General features: G+C 35.0%; 1 protein-coding gene, 1 long non-coding RNA gene and 1 pseudogene across 3 annotated transcripts; 1 reads left to right on the plus strand and 2 right to left on the minus strand.

The window, feature by feature from the left end:
- Positions 1-28: 28 nt before the first annotated feature.
- LOC145897673 (nucleosome assembly protein 1-like 1-B) lies at positions 29-2,708 on the minus strand. Its single transcript, XM_082986063.1, has 8 exons — positions 2,554-2,708; positions 2,319-2,423; positions 2,045-2,090; positions 1,792-1,934; positions 1,664-1,704; positions 908-1,053; positions 544-566; positions 29-161 (listed from the first exon to the last, which is right to left on the minus strand). Exons 3-8 carry the CDS (start codon positions 2,070-2,072, stop codon positions 105-107), a joined length of 438 nt encoding a protein of 145 aa, XP_082842189.1. The 5' UTR covers positions 2,073-2,090; positions 2,319-2,423; positions 2,554-2,708; the 3' UTR covers positions 29-104.
- A 274-nt stretch (positions 2,709-2,982) lies between these two features.
- Positions 2,983-4,864, plus strand: LOC145897676 (uncharacterized). Its single transcript, XR_014402395.1, has 4 exons — positions 2,983-3,223; positions 3,589-3,715; positions 4,165-4,243; positions 4,457-4,864. It is a non-coding gene; the product is annotated as an uncharacterized LOC145897676 (long non-coding RNA).
- Positions 4,865-10,808: 5,944 nt separating this feature from the next.
- On the minus strand, positions 10,809-13,150 carry LOC145897662 (cathepsin D-like; annotated as a pseudogene). The gene is made up of 9 exons (XR_014402393.1): positions 13,021-13,150; positions 12,772-12,916; positions 12,590-12,713; positions 12,413-12,531; positions 12,142-12,341; positions 11,936-12,032; positions 11,702-11,878; positions 11,456-11,554; positions 10,809-11,197 (listed from the first exon to the last, which is right to left on the minus strand). The product of XR_014402393.1 is annotated as a cathepsin D-like (transcript).
- Between the last annotated feature and the right edge of the window lie 550 nt (positions 13,151-13,700).

Raw genomic sequence — 13,700 nt, forward strand, 5'->3', positions numbered from 1 at the left:
TACGTCATAGTATCACAAGACTTGCTTACTTTGCCAAAACCTCTGAGAAAATGCACAAATCATGGGATTTGGAAAATGCACAAATCATGGGATTTGGAACATGCTCAAATCATGGGAATTTGAAAATGAACAAAACATGGGATTTGGACTTCCATCGCCAACTAGGAAGCAAAACTTTTTACGTTTACAGCTGAAGCACAAAAGCCTGTTTTGTATTGTTAAAAAACGGTTGAGTTGAAGTTTTTTTGGGTTAACATGTTCTGTTTCATTAATTGTCCCAAAGCAAAGGTTGTGCAACTGCTTTTATTTTCGCCTCTTTCTGGATAAATCTTTCTTTTTAATTACTGGTGCAAAAACTTTGGCCCTTGCAGGAATAGTTTGTGCTAATACAATGTTGGGAGATAGCAACTAATAATTACAGTTCTGACAATGATTTACCCGCTTCACAGTATAAATATTCGCGACATAATACTTTCTCAATACAATAGGCTACAGTTAGGATTTAAACTTAAAAGACAATTTAAACTTTCCTAACATACATACCATCTCTGTATCATCAACTGGAACTGAAATAAAATAGATTTATTTTTAATAGTTTATTTGGCCACAATTTGATTGCAAAAAACACATTATACTCATCGTACAAAGTTATATGTTTTGTCAAAATTTGTACTATTTCATATATCGCAGCGATATTTTCATATAGCGCAGTTTAAATAAAAAAGTTATGAAAACTACAAATACCAGCCTATATTTAACAAACAAGAAAATAAGTGTGAAAGAATGCACACCATGAAAAGTCACTTTTCCTTGCTCAGCACTTATACAACAAGTGGACTAATTGTGTCCAAGATAATTGCCCAGAACAAGAGAAATGTGATGTTAGCATACATAATTCATTCTCTACCTTCAGGAGGTGAAAATAAATTGAAGAAAGAATCATTTGGAACTTGTTTCGTCACCGTCCTAACAGTTCCCCTTCCCTTGTGTTTCTGCTTTTTCTTGATCGTCTTCACGGTCACATTCTTACCTTTGACCCAGTCAATTTTGCACCTGGTTAATTTGCAATGTTCATTAGTGAATTTGGCCTTCATAAGTAGGAAGTTTCAGTAACAACAAATACAATACAGGTTATATTACACCCCTACCCAGTCCCATATGGTCTTAAAGCACAAAACTACTTCTGTGTTAACAAGTTTATGTGTTGAAAATTCTGCTTGCATGAAACCACTTTGCCAATATTTTTCAACTGAATTAAAAACCAATAATTTTCTGTGTGCCACAATATGGCAAAAATAGATAATGGTCACGAAAAAATGACACAATATATATTTTATTTTTCCCATTACGTAATCTATATTTTTAAACAGTTGCATCATATATGAATTACAGCATTTGCTGTTTGTAAATTCCCCAGTGTAATGATGACAGAGACCACACAACACTCCAGAACTGTAATGGCTGGATTGACATTTCCTCCAGTAAACCAAACAAGCTACATGGTAACATACTATATGCACATGATATCTTTACAATGCACATTTTTCATAACAATTATAAACTCCTTTATTTTTTTGCTTCCGAGTTTATCAGAAACAAGTTTTCACCAATGATACCAATTTTTTTATTATTAATATTTTCTATTGCTAAATCACTCCCTTACCCTGTGCAACTGACAATTTCAGGTCCTTCAATAAAAGAATTCTGAAATCAAAGGTTGGGAGTCATGTTTATAATAATCACATCTTCTACTCTTAAAAGAATTTTTAACAATACGTTTCAAAAATTTACCATAGGTTCTTCTGGTTTTGAGAAAATAACTCTTATATCCAATAGTTTTGAAAGAATCGGCTCATCGTGTTCTTGCACCATGTCATGGAACAGGGAAATATTCTTGAGGATTGTCAACCAAAATTCAGGAACACCATTAGCCGCTTCCAAAAATTTGCAGAGTTAATATTTCTTTACCTTTCAACTATCCAAGAGTTCAAAGCAAAATGATCTTTAAGTTAAAATAGTTATTTATCAGAATATCTGCACATACCTTCGTCGGTTTCATTATCCACTTTCATCTTTGTTCCAGCATTTTCCTGAAGAAAAAATTAAACTGTAAACTTTCCCAGCCATCTAAGACACCATCTTAAGGATGGCACAGCACCCTTGACTACATTGGTTTTGTATAAACGTATTTTTTTTGTTTCACTTTGCCACATACTTTTACAGGGTAAACAGGTTGTTTTAAAGTGATCTTTATTCATTACATTTTATTAAAATGATTTAGGGTGAAGCATATAGATACGTACAGCAAGTGCATTAACCTCATCATTTGCACCATCTTTCTTCTCAACATCCTCTTCGCTGTCACTCTCCCATTCACATTAACCATCTGTCAGCTCATATTCTCCATTCACAATTTCATGTCTCTGACAAGAAAAATACTTTTGTTCAGAAAATAGAACACGCATCTACACAAGACATGAAAGATTAATTAAAATGCATTGCAACACTTAAAGTACAATCAATGCAAAGAAAAATGTTTATTTTTCAGTGTACCGTTTGAATGACAAATCATGTAATTAATCGAATGGACCCATTTACAAGAATTTTGTCTTGAGATTCAAATGTTGATGGTGATTTGCAGAATTAAAGAATTATTTTAGTTGTTTGTGATCTTTTTTTAAATCCTTCTGGGGAATACAAAACAATGATTGTACAATAGCGCAAAAAACGGGAATTACCCGTGTGGTGGAACTTACAAATTTTGTAAGTCTATGCAAATATTAAACTTTCCATTCTGGAAAAATGCGATTATTCACCCCATTAGTCGACAATTAGTCGTTAGATAGCGCTCGTTAGCTGACACAATTTGCGATTTAAAGCGGGAAAATAGAATCTATCGCTCTATTGTTGGACGCTATCACCGTTTCGTGTTCTATTTTACTAATGGTCAACGGTCATATCTGTGGATGTGTAATGCAATAATATTGGCGATGAATTAATTCAGGTAATTCAACCCTTAAATTAAAATAACAGATATAACGTGGAACTGGCAAGTATAAGAGCGCATAAACCATGAAAAAAATATACATGGTATTCTCATGTATCGACTGTTTCACCTCGTGATAGGGCACTAATATTTTCATTGGAAAATATAAAACAACTTCCTGGAAAAGTCATAGGTAGCTTAAACTGCCATATGGAGGATATTAAAGAAGGATTCCAGGTATATATGTATCTACTTTTATTGTTATTGTGCTGAAAAGAGTTGGGATTGACACTACATTGCAACTGAGTGTATTTTTTATTACAATTGAAAAAAAGCATTTTTGCTACTCTTTCAGCCCATGTATGGTCAAACAAGGGGCCAATAATGTGTCTCACAGACCAACAGTCTGCAAATAGAGAGTTGCAGCCCAAATTTGAATCATAAAACCATAACCATCTATCCACTTGGGTTGCTAATTAGCTGTAAATGCAATGATGTTTTTTTACAGTATCCCAATGTTCACATGTGCGAAAGTCTTAGTGTTGTCAATATTGCAGAACAGTCAGTTAATTTTTCTTATTGTTAACCTTTATAATATGTAGGTCACCGTCAATTTTGACAATAGTTCATGATGGAAACGTTGTTTGGAGCTGATTATGTTTGTTCTTCCTTAAGCATCATCTGTTTTGGGCCTGTATGGACAAGAACAAACAAGCTTAGAAAATTGTGGTAATTCTGTTGCTAAAAGTTGTAAACTAAATTTGATATCAGTACCTCATAAAATAAATTTACTGTGCATGTATTCTTCTTTAATTAAGGCTTGATATTTTTTGCGAACTACAATTGGTATTCAGCCTGGCATAATTGTGGTTTATTTCCAGGTGGGATTGTGATAGGTCACTAATTTGTGCACGATCATCCTGTGGAAATATTTTGTTTTATTGGTAGTTTTTGTATATTTTGATACTTGAGGCAAATATGATTTTACACCTTGAGGAAGCCTTGTTGAATAACAGGCGAAACGTCGGTGAATAAAGTTACGTTTTATATATGCCAGAAGAACAGATTATTAAGTTATGATTTTACTGTTGCACGGATTGGATCAATTTTGAGTCTTAGATTAATTAAATTTTTTTTATGATGGCTATGAGCCAAATGATGTAAAAAATATGTTTTAGGAAACACGTGGGATGCAAGCATTTCTTAGAAAATGCTGTAGACAACAAAGAACAGCCACCAGCTATATTTTACTCATTGGTAAGTGTGCATTGAAGTGAGCTATGTTGGTACATGAGCAAGGTTAAGTAAAAATTGGAGGGCTTTTTTATCCATAGTATCCTAGTTTTCAAACTATACACCAATATTGGAAAAAAATCATGTGTATTTTGTGCTACTAAACAAATGTATAAACAATATACACAAGAAATAAAATGGCATGGGCACCGATAAAACCACAAGGTTTATTTTCAGGTGGTCAAGCAATAGATGGTCAACTACAAATATAAGAAGGAAGGTTCAGCTGAAAATTTAAATGGAAGTGTGTTCCTGATGCAGAATATTTGATAATTTTGGCAATTTATGTGTGGTGAAAAATACCAGATGTAACTTCAAGAACAGCTTTTCCACAAGTAGTTCAGGCCAACTAGTAACATGAAAGCATTGAAGGAAATGGGAATTATAAAGCAGGATTTGTACCAAAGCTTTTAAATGAATGTGAAAAAAAACATACTAATGTGTGTGTTTAACTGCTCTTCGATATATATATGTATATGCAAAACAGATGTATGTGATATTTTATTTCCTGAAATGATAGTGCAACATTTGAATGTAGTACTGTAATCTGAGGATAAGAATTTGTGTTAGTTGTATTATTGTAATTGTGCCTTCGCTAATTTTAAACCAGTGTTTAAAATTAGTTTGTTCCTCTTTCAGACGTGCATTTGTATTGATTAGCAGGAGAAAATTCATTTCAGTTTACATCTGTTTCGGCAGTGATATGTTTGCAGCTTTACACTTGTTTCACAATAAATCTTTTTGACTACTAAACGTTGTTGCTTTACAAATTGGATAAAACAAACACTGGACAGAAAAGTAGAATGTATTGGCCCTACCAGTACCAACGAAAGTAACAGTGTGACACAAATTATTTCTGCATATTATTTTCATGATCATCATTGTTATCGATATTCACGTCACAAACAACAACAATAGACACACAAAGGATGTTGAAGTAAAGATTTTGATGTGGTTTGTAACTTCGCAGTTCGTACTAATCCCCGAGCATCGAAAATAAAGCACCCCAAAATCGCTCACCTCATTTGTGAACAACGCAAAAGAATAATGTTATTTTATGCAAGCGACAAAAGCGCGCAGCATTTGCCTACCGCCCACCGAAACAGGCTAACCCTAAATGGTCATGCCCCTTTATGGAACCATGATGTGACGCTATAGTTTTATTGTTTATTAGTCAATTAGCTTGAAACTTTCAACACATAAACTACAAGGTAATTCGAGTTGTCCTACCAAACCGTTTTCGTTTAAACGCTGTTAATTTTATGCGGGAGACAGAAGCGCGCAGCGCTTGCCTAATGTCTTCCTAAGCAGGCTAATCCTCAATGGTCATGCCCCTTTATGCAACCATGATGTGACACTATAGTTTTCTTGTTTATTACTCAATTAGCTTGAAACTTTCAACACATAAACTACAAGGTAATTCGAGTTGTTCTACCAAACCGTTTTCGTTTAAACGCTGTTAATTTTATGCATGAGACAGAAGCGCACAGCACTTGCTTGCTGTCTGCCGAAACAGGCTAACCCTCAATGGTCATGCCCCTTTATGCAACCATGATGTGACGCTATAGTTTTCTTGTTTATTACTCAATTAGCTTGAAACTTTCAACACATAAACTACAAGGTAATTCGAGTTGTTCTACCAAACCGTTTTCGTTTAAACGCTGTTAATTTTATGCATGAGACAGAAGCGCACAGCACTTGCTTGCTGTCTGCCGAAACAGGCTAACCCTCAATGGTCATGCCCCTTTATGCAACCATGATGTGACGCTATAGTTTTCTTGTTTATTACTCAATTAGCTTGAAACTTTCAACACATAAACTACAAGGTAATTCGAGTTGTTCTACCAAACCGTTTTCGTTTAAACGCTGTTAATTTTATGCATGAGACAGAAGCGCGCAGCGCTTGCCTACTGTCTTCCGAAGCAGGCTAACCCTCAATGGTCATGCCCCATTATGCAACCATGATGTGGCGCTATAGTTTTCTTGTTTATTACTCAATTAGCTTGAAACTTTCAACACATAAACTACAAGGTAATTAGAGTTGTTCTATTAAACCGTTTTCGTTTAAACGCTGTTAATTTTATGCATGAGACAGAAGCGCGCAGCGCTTGCCTACTGTCTTCCGAAGCAGGCTAACCCTCAATGGTCATGCCCCTTTACGCAATCATGATGTGACACTATAGTTTTCTTGTTTATTACTCAATTAGCTTGAAATTTTTAAAACACAAACTGCAAAGTAATTCGAGTTGTCCTACTAAGCCGTTTTCATTTTAATTCCGCAAATTTTATGCAGGAAACTGAAGCGCATGACCACTTGCCCATTGTCCCTTGCTTATCACGTAAACCATAATTTACAAAAAAATAGGAGTTGTTCTGTCAACAGGTTTCACTGATACCAATGGCGTCGCAACAGCCAGTGCTGGGAAATTCTGTGTATATAATATTCGAAGACCCAGGCACAATTTGATGAAGATTTGAACACACAACAATATCGCTCGATTTTCTTGTTCAAATAGAAAGCAGCGTCAGCGATACTAAACAACAGTTGCACATATTATAAATTTATAAAACGACAAAAAAGGGTTAAAAACCTTGCCGGCAAAAGATTTTAGGCACGTTTTCCGAAGCATTTTTAACATCTGTTGACAACAAAAGCACGGAGTAAGCGTGCAGAATAGCAAATGCATTAAACATGTAAATAGACACCGAAAAACGAAACCTATTCAATCAAACAAAATGCCAATTTCGACGAAAATTATTGTTATTGACCAGTAGTGGGATTCTTTCACTATGCCATAGGTTATATACGAGTTCTAATGTATTGTCTCTGCACAATACGTTGTAAAAGTTGTAAGCTATCAATAGCATGTAATTAGCAGTCAGAATACAATACATAAAGTGAAACATAGGCCTGTACATACGCTTCCTAACCGGGATAACTGATTTACGGAGGTCATTACAATTTCAAGAACAGGTTTGCAGGAATCGGCTTAATCCCACCACTACTACTGCCACATAAACAACATAAAGTAAATACTCATTACGCATACAGTAGAACTCGGTTAATCCATTGGGTTGTGGGAAATTCACATGCATTTGAAAGCTTGGTACTCCTCCTGCTTTACAATTCCCATTTCCTCCATTGTTTTCATGTTAATTGTTGCCCTGTGCTACTTGCGGAAAAGCTGTGTTTGGAGTTGCAGCTGGTATTTTTTCAATATGATTCGAATTGCAAAATTATGAAATATTCCGCCTCAGGGCACACTTCATTTTAAATGCTGCTAAACTTCCCTTCTTATATTGTAGTTGTGTGGCACGGGCTTTCAGCTAGCCGACCATCTATTGCTTGACCACCTAAAATAATTAGTGTTAAATACAGTGAGATTAATAAAGGATACCTGACTCGATAACCTATGGTTTTATCGGTGTCCATTTCTTTGTGTTTTGTTGTGCAAAATACACATGATTTTATTTCATTAGAGGTAATTTAACTTTGTAGCAACATAGGTTTTTTATTTTTTACTTGCAGCACACCCACCAGTATGTGAAATATAGTTGGCACTTGATTGTGGCTCTTCTTTCTTGTCTACAGCACTAGATCATTATTTAAAAAAAAATGCTTCCATTTGAGCTTTTCTTTCCCCATCTTTCCTTATTATTAACAGACATTAATTCCCTGCCAAAACATGTTTGCAAAAAGTATTTGAACATGTGCATAAAATTATAATTTGTGAAAGCTAACGTTATCAAAGGCCTATGCTGTTAACAAGTAACGAATTTTTCTAATTTTTGTTCAGGTATTAGATTTATTTAAATGTATATTTTACTACATATCAGTTGATTAGCAAAATTATACGTATTTACAGAAAAGAGGTTAACAAAATGGTAACTTTAAATTAACAAATTCGGTTCACAGCCATTGTATGAAAACTCAAAATCTATATGACAGTAAAATCATATTTTCCTTTTAAGTAACAAAAAATAGCAATAGAACAAAATACTTGTACAGTATTATCGTGCACAAATTAGAAAAAAAATGAACCAAGACTTGGCCACATTTATGCCAGTCTCAATAACAATTGTACTTGTGCCACGCAAAAAATATCAAGCCTAATTTATACATGCACTGTAAATATGTATTAGGAGGTACTGATATCAAATTTACATTACAACTTTTAGTAACATAATTACCACAATTTTCTAAGCTTGTTTGTTCTTGTCCACCCAGGCCCAAAACAGCTGATGCTCAAGGAAGAATAAACATAATGCAGCTCCAAACAACGTTTCGATCACCAACTATTGTCAAAATTGATGGTGACCTACATATTACAAAGGTTAAATAGTAAGAAAAATTAACTGACTGTTCTGCAATATTGACAACACTAAGACTTTCGAATATGTAAGCATTGGGATACTGTAAAAAAACATCATTGCATTTACATCTAATTAGCAACCCAAGTGGATAGATGGTTATGGTTTTATGATTCAAATTTGGGCTGCAACTCTCTATTTGCAGACTGTTGGTCTGTGAGACACATGTTAGAGTAGCAAAAATCCTTTTTTTCAATTATAACAAAAAATACACTCAGTTGCAATGTAGTGTCAATCCCAACTCTTTTCAGCACAATAACAATAAAAGTAGATACATATATACCTGGAATCCTTCTTTAATATCCTCCATATGGCAGTTTAAGCTACCTATGACTTTTCCAGGAAGTTGTTTTATATTTTCCAATGAAAATATTAGTGCCCTATCACGAGGTGAAACAGTCGATACATGAGAATACCATGTATATTTTTTACATGGTTTATGCGCTCTTATACTTGCCAGTTCCACGTTATATCTGTTATTTTAATTTAAGGGTTGAATTTCCTGAATTAATTCATCGCCAATATTATTGCATTACACATCGTTGACCATTAGTAAAATAGAACACGAAACGGTGATAGCGTCCAACAATAGAGCGATAGATTCTATTTTCCCGCTTTAAATCGCTAATTGTGTCAGCTAACGTGCGCTATCTAACGACTAATTGTCGACTAATGGGGTGGATTATTACAGAACGTCAATGTGATTATTAAAACCAAAACCGATTAACACATCTGTGCGAGATTAACACATCTGGCGAATAGAAACGAAACGATTGACCTACATGCCAGCTGCGCTTTGTACGGAATTTCAATACACAAAAAAATGACGTTTAATCAAACAGTTTCTCTGCAGCTGCATAGGCTATTTTCCCCAGAAACATAAATTGCGTCAACATAGGTACAAGCAGTAGTGGGATTCAGCCGGTTCGCACCGGTTCTGTAGAACTGTGTCACGAAATTTTATGAGATCAGCGAACCGGTTGGCAACACTGGTTACTGTCAATCTGACTTTTTGTAGAAGAACCCGCTGAAAAATTATGACTTTTGTGATAGAACCGACAGAAAAAAATTTGAATCCCACCACTGGGTACAAGATGCTGATTTTGTGATTGATCCTTTATTAATTACTATTATTTTCCTTGTTATTTACTCAGGCTAGGCTTAAATGTCTGTGAAAATGGAAACATGCAAAGGAATCCACAAGCAAAAGCTGAAAACACCCAGACAGAAACCCCAGCGAAGACGATTGAGTGAGAGTGATGACGGCGGAAGTTGTGTTGTCTGCGCAAACCATAGTAACCTATGCTGTGGGTTACTGTGATCACTACATCTGTATCAAATGCTCGGATGAAAATGAGGCTGCTTTGTGAGGAAGAATTTTGCCCCGTTTGCCGCAAGGAATTTGTAAAAGTCATTTTTACCGAAGAGAAGAAAATATTTAAAGAATTAAATCAATCAAAGCTAGTTAAAAATACTCAGAATAATGTGAACTATTTTTTTGAAAAGCTGGAAATAATCAAAGAATACAAACTAGATTATCAGTGTCCACTATGTCCTGATTGACCTCCAGATAAAACATTTAATCAGACAAAAGCTCATTTACGCAAGGATCATTCTTTGTTTCATTGTGAAATTTGCTTAAAACATATCAAGAATTTTTGCAAATGAATACACTTCCACCTAATAACAATACAACCTCGGATACAGACAATTTACTTCAATATCACATCTGATCAACCTGCAAAAAACGTAACAACTTTAACCTTGGTCAATATTTTTGACTTTCCTTCGCTGTAGAAAACTTTCCTTTGGTGCATAGTTTGTTTGGTGCTAATTTTATTGGCTCATAATCTATTTGGGGTTTAATTGTGTTCAAGAGGATTTTGGTATTCATGGTTTTCTTTCATTGAAAATAAAGCTGTGAAAGATTTTCAATTTATTGGCAACCAAAAACTTTTAATTACGTAGTGTAGCGAGGATTGCCATCCATTTCTAGACAAACACAGATGTGCTTATTGTTAACAAATGCAGATTGTTAGACATTTTTTTGGCACACATGTCATCCACATCAATAACCGTGCATGTCACAGCAGTATCACTTCAATCTTCTACTAAATTACAAAAAAAACGAACAATCCTCACTTTAAGATGCATGACAACCATCAGGTATATTTATTGAAGGTTGTATATTTCAAGCAAGGTTACACAGGAAAAATGGGGAACTTAATGCAAACACAGTGCCACAAGAATTGATTTATGGGGAAATTTTAATCAGGATTTTGTACCATGATGAAAAAACTTGCAAGTAAATGAATACTTTTTATTGGTGTGTTAATGCCACTATACACATAATCTATTTGGCCAAGTTACTTGGGGCCATGGTTATGGTACCACTGTGGCAAATCCAACACGATTGTTGGCAAAATCGAATGTCGTGTAGTAATTCCCCATGAAGACATCCCCCAGGATCCACAAAGGTCCTCTTGGTGGTGGAATGTCAATCCCCATGAACCCAGAGATGCAGACAGTCTCACCAGCAGTAGTTTCCTGTTCCACAACAACTTTGTTAGAATACAAATATCAGTTGCTGTAAATCATTGAACCACAACATACAAGCAGTAGCACACAAACATGCGATGCAATCTGCAGTAATTTATTCTAATTTGGAAGCACAAAAACGCCAATGGATGGCATGAACTAGGGGTCAAAATAAAATTATATTTTAAGCCAACTATTTCCTTCCCAAATTATTGGAGGCCACACTTGGAATAAATGTGCACAAGAATAGTAGCTTAATAAACAAACCTTCATAACATATTGCTCAGCTGTAAGAACATATTTTATGCCGGACAAAGTAAAAGTAACTTTGGGCATTGATGGAATTCTGGAGCAAGTCACCAGATACTGCAATGCAGAAAGTAAGTTTACTTGTATTTATTAAGTCTATAATAGCATGTCCATGGAAATATGCATATTCTATAATTGACATAGTTTACTATTAAGCTATATGAATAGTATTTTTAACATCAGAAAAGTTAAAATTTTTGATACTTCTCCGTCAAGTACTCGAAAGGCTCCAATAGCTTTATTGATCATCTCTACTTCTTTTGTAGGTCCAGCAAGAAGTGAAGTGCCAGAATCAACAATAGCTTGACAACCACCTACACAAGCCTTGGTGCCAGCACTGTCACTAATAGACAATCCATCCATGACAATTTACCAGTATCCCTGAATTAAAAAGTTAACTTGAGTTCACAATATCAGTATGTTTGAAGGGTTGGTAACCTTCTGTACAACGTTGTGATAATTGAAATTTCCTGTGAATCTTGCTGGGTCCACACCTCCAAGGTATAGCTCACCACCTTCCTTCTGTGATATATTTCTGGTAACAAAAGTTTTCTTGTTTAGTTGCTTTTTAATAGTAAGCAAAGCAATTTCTTGCTTACAGGTTGCAGACAAAATGAGTAGTATATATACATTATGCCTTATACCTATTTAGAAAAAATGAGAACTGGTTCTTTGCCAGTGCTCTTTGTTGGAACATTTGGTTGAAGACAGGAGTAATTCCATTTACAGAAATTTCAGGATATCCCATTCCCAAAATCCCATCAAACTTTGCAGCAACAAATGTGATACCAGGTTCTTTGGTTGCCTCAGCAAAGATCTGATGTTTGCTTTTTACACCACCAATCTAAACAAAATATTCAATCATGTTGTTGGTTATGTTTACTATAATCATTGTTATAACAACATTCAACTTACAGATACAACATCTTGGCTGCAGAAGCCACTCAAACTCCCACTTCCATATTCAATAGAAAATGTTGTTCCATTAGCAACATAAGTCGATGAAGCACCACTATTATACTTGTTATGGATCACTTAAAGATAAATATTTTACCCCAATATAAAAAAAATCAGTGTGTAATTAATACTTACAGCAAGCAATATCTGTTATCATACAATGGATCGAAGGAACCCACAAGTTTGAAGACCCAGTATCAAAAACAACAGTAAAAGTTTGCCCTGGTGTTCCAATTGTGATGTCACCATAATATTGGGCCTGCAAAGTTTTATTTTCTTATGATTGTGAGCAGAAAGTGCAATTTTACAAATCTTACATCCAAGTAGTTAGTCAAGGGTTCGGGTGCATTTCCGGCAGCTGCAGACACAAACTTAACATATTTTGTGTTTGGGTATCTGGTAATGTCAGATTTTTTTTCCCTCATATCTTGTCGAACTGTCTTGTGTCTCTGAAGCTTCACACTTGAAAATATAAACCGATGAATTCACAAGTATGAGTTAGACAATAATACATAATTTTAGTTCCTAAAAACAAGCACATGAAAGGAATATATCTGTGAACTTACATGTATCCACTGCAGAAAGTGCCTAACATGAACAGAATTGCGATTGTTTTCATCATTTTGCCAAACTTACTGGCAGCTAGGCAGAAATCAAACAACTTAACTCAGCAGTAACTGACAAAGAAACGTTCCTGTGTTAAAAAAAACAAATTTCTGTTTCATCACTACTTTATGCTACCATTTGTTCCAAATCTAAGACAACCATGAAAAAAAACACAGGTATGAATCAACATTCCAGCGTCGTTTTTTTGTTTGGGCCTTACGTAATTAATTGCCTGCGCATGTGACAGGTTTTTTTCCGGTTTTAACCGGTATGCACACATAACTAATTGCATCGGCAATGCTCTTCCTAAAATTGACAAACCAACCCCTTCTCTGAAGAATATGTTTTGTCCTAAAAAAACACACAAATAAAATCGTCCAAACACGTGATGTGTTACGTCATAATATCACGAGACTGAATGCTTACTTTGCAAAAACCTCTAAGAAAATGCCCAAGTCATGGGATTTGGACTTCCATTGCCAACACGGAAGCCAATTTTTTTTCTGCTTACAGCTGAAGCACACTTCATTTCAAATGCTGCTAAACTTCCCTTCTTATATTTGTAGTTGTGTGGCACGGGCTTTCAGCTAGCCGACCATCTATTGCTTGACCACCTAAAATAATTAGTGTTAAATACAGT

This window comes from Ascidia mentula, chromosome 4 (assembly GCF_947561715.1).
Source record: "Ascidia mentula chromosome 4, kaAscMent1.1, whole genome shotgun sequence".
NCBI lineage: Eukaryota > Metazoa > Chordata > Ascidiacea > Phlebobranchia > Ascidiidae > Ascidia > Ascidia mentula.

What these genes read in the sequence shown, in the direction of transcription:
- LOC145897673 (XM_082986063.1), bottom strand. Translation starts at nt 2,072, where the DNA reads ATGAAAGTGGATAATGAAACCGACGAAG. An exon ending in CAAAACCAGAAGAACCTATG is followed by an intron (nt 1,705 to 1,791) that starts GTAAATTTTTGA and finishes CTTTGATTTCAG; the next exon opens with AATTCTTTTATTGAAGGACC. An exon ending in TTTATTTTCACCTCCTGAAG is followed by an intron (nt 567 to 907) that starts GTAGAGAATGAA and finishes ATTTTATTTCAG; the next exon opens with TTCCAGTTGATGATACAGAG.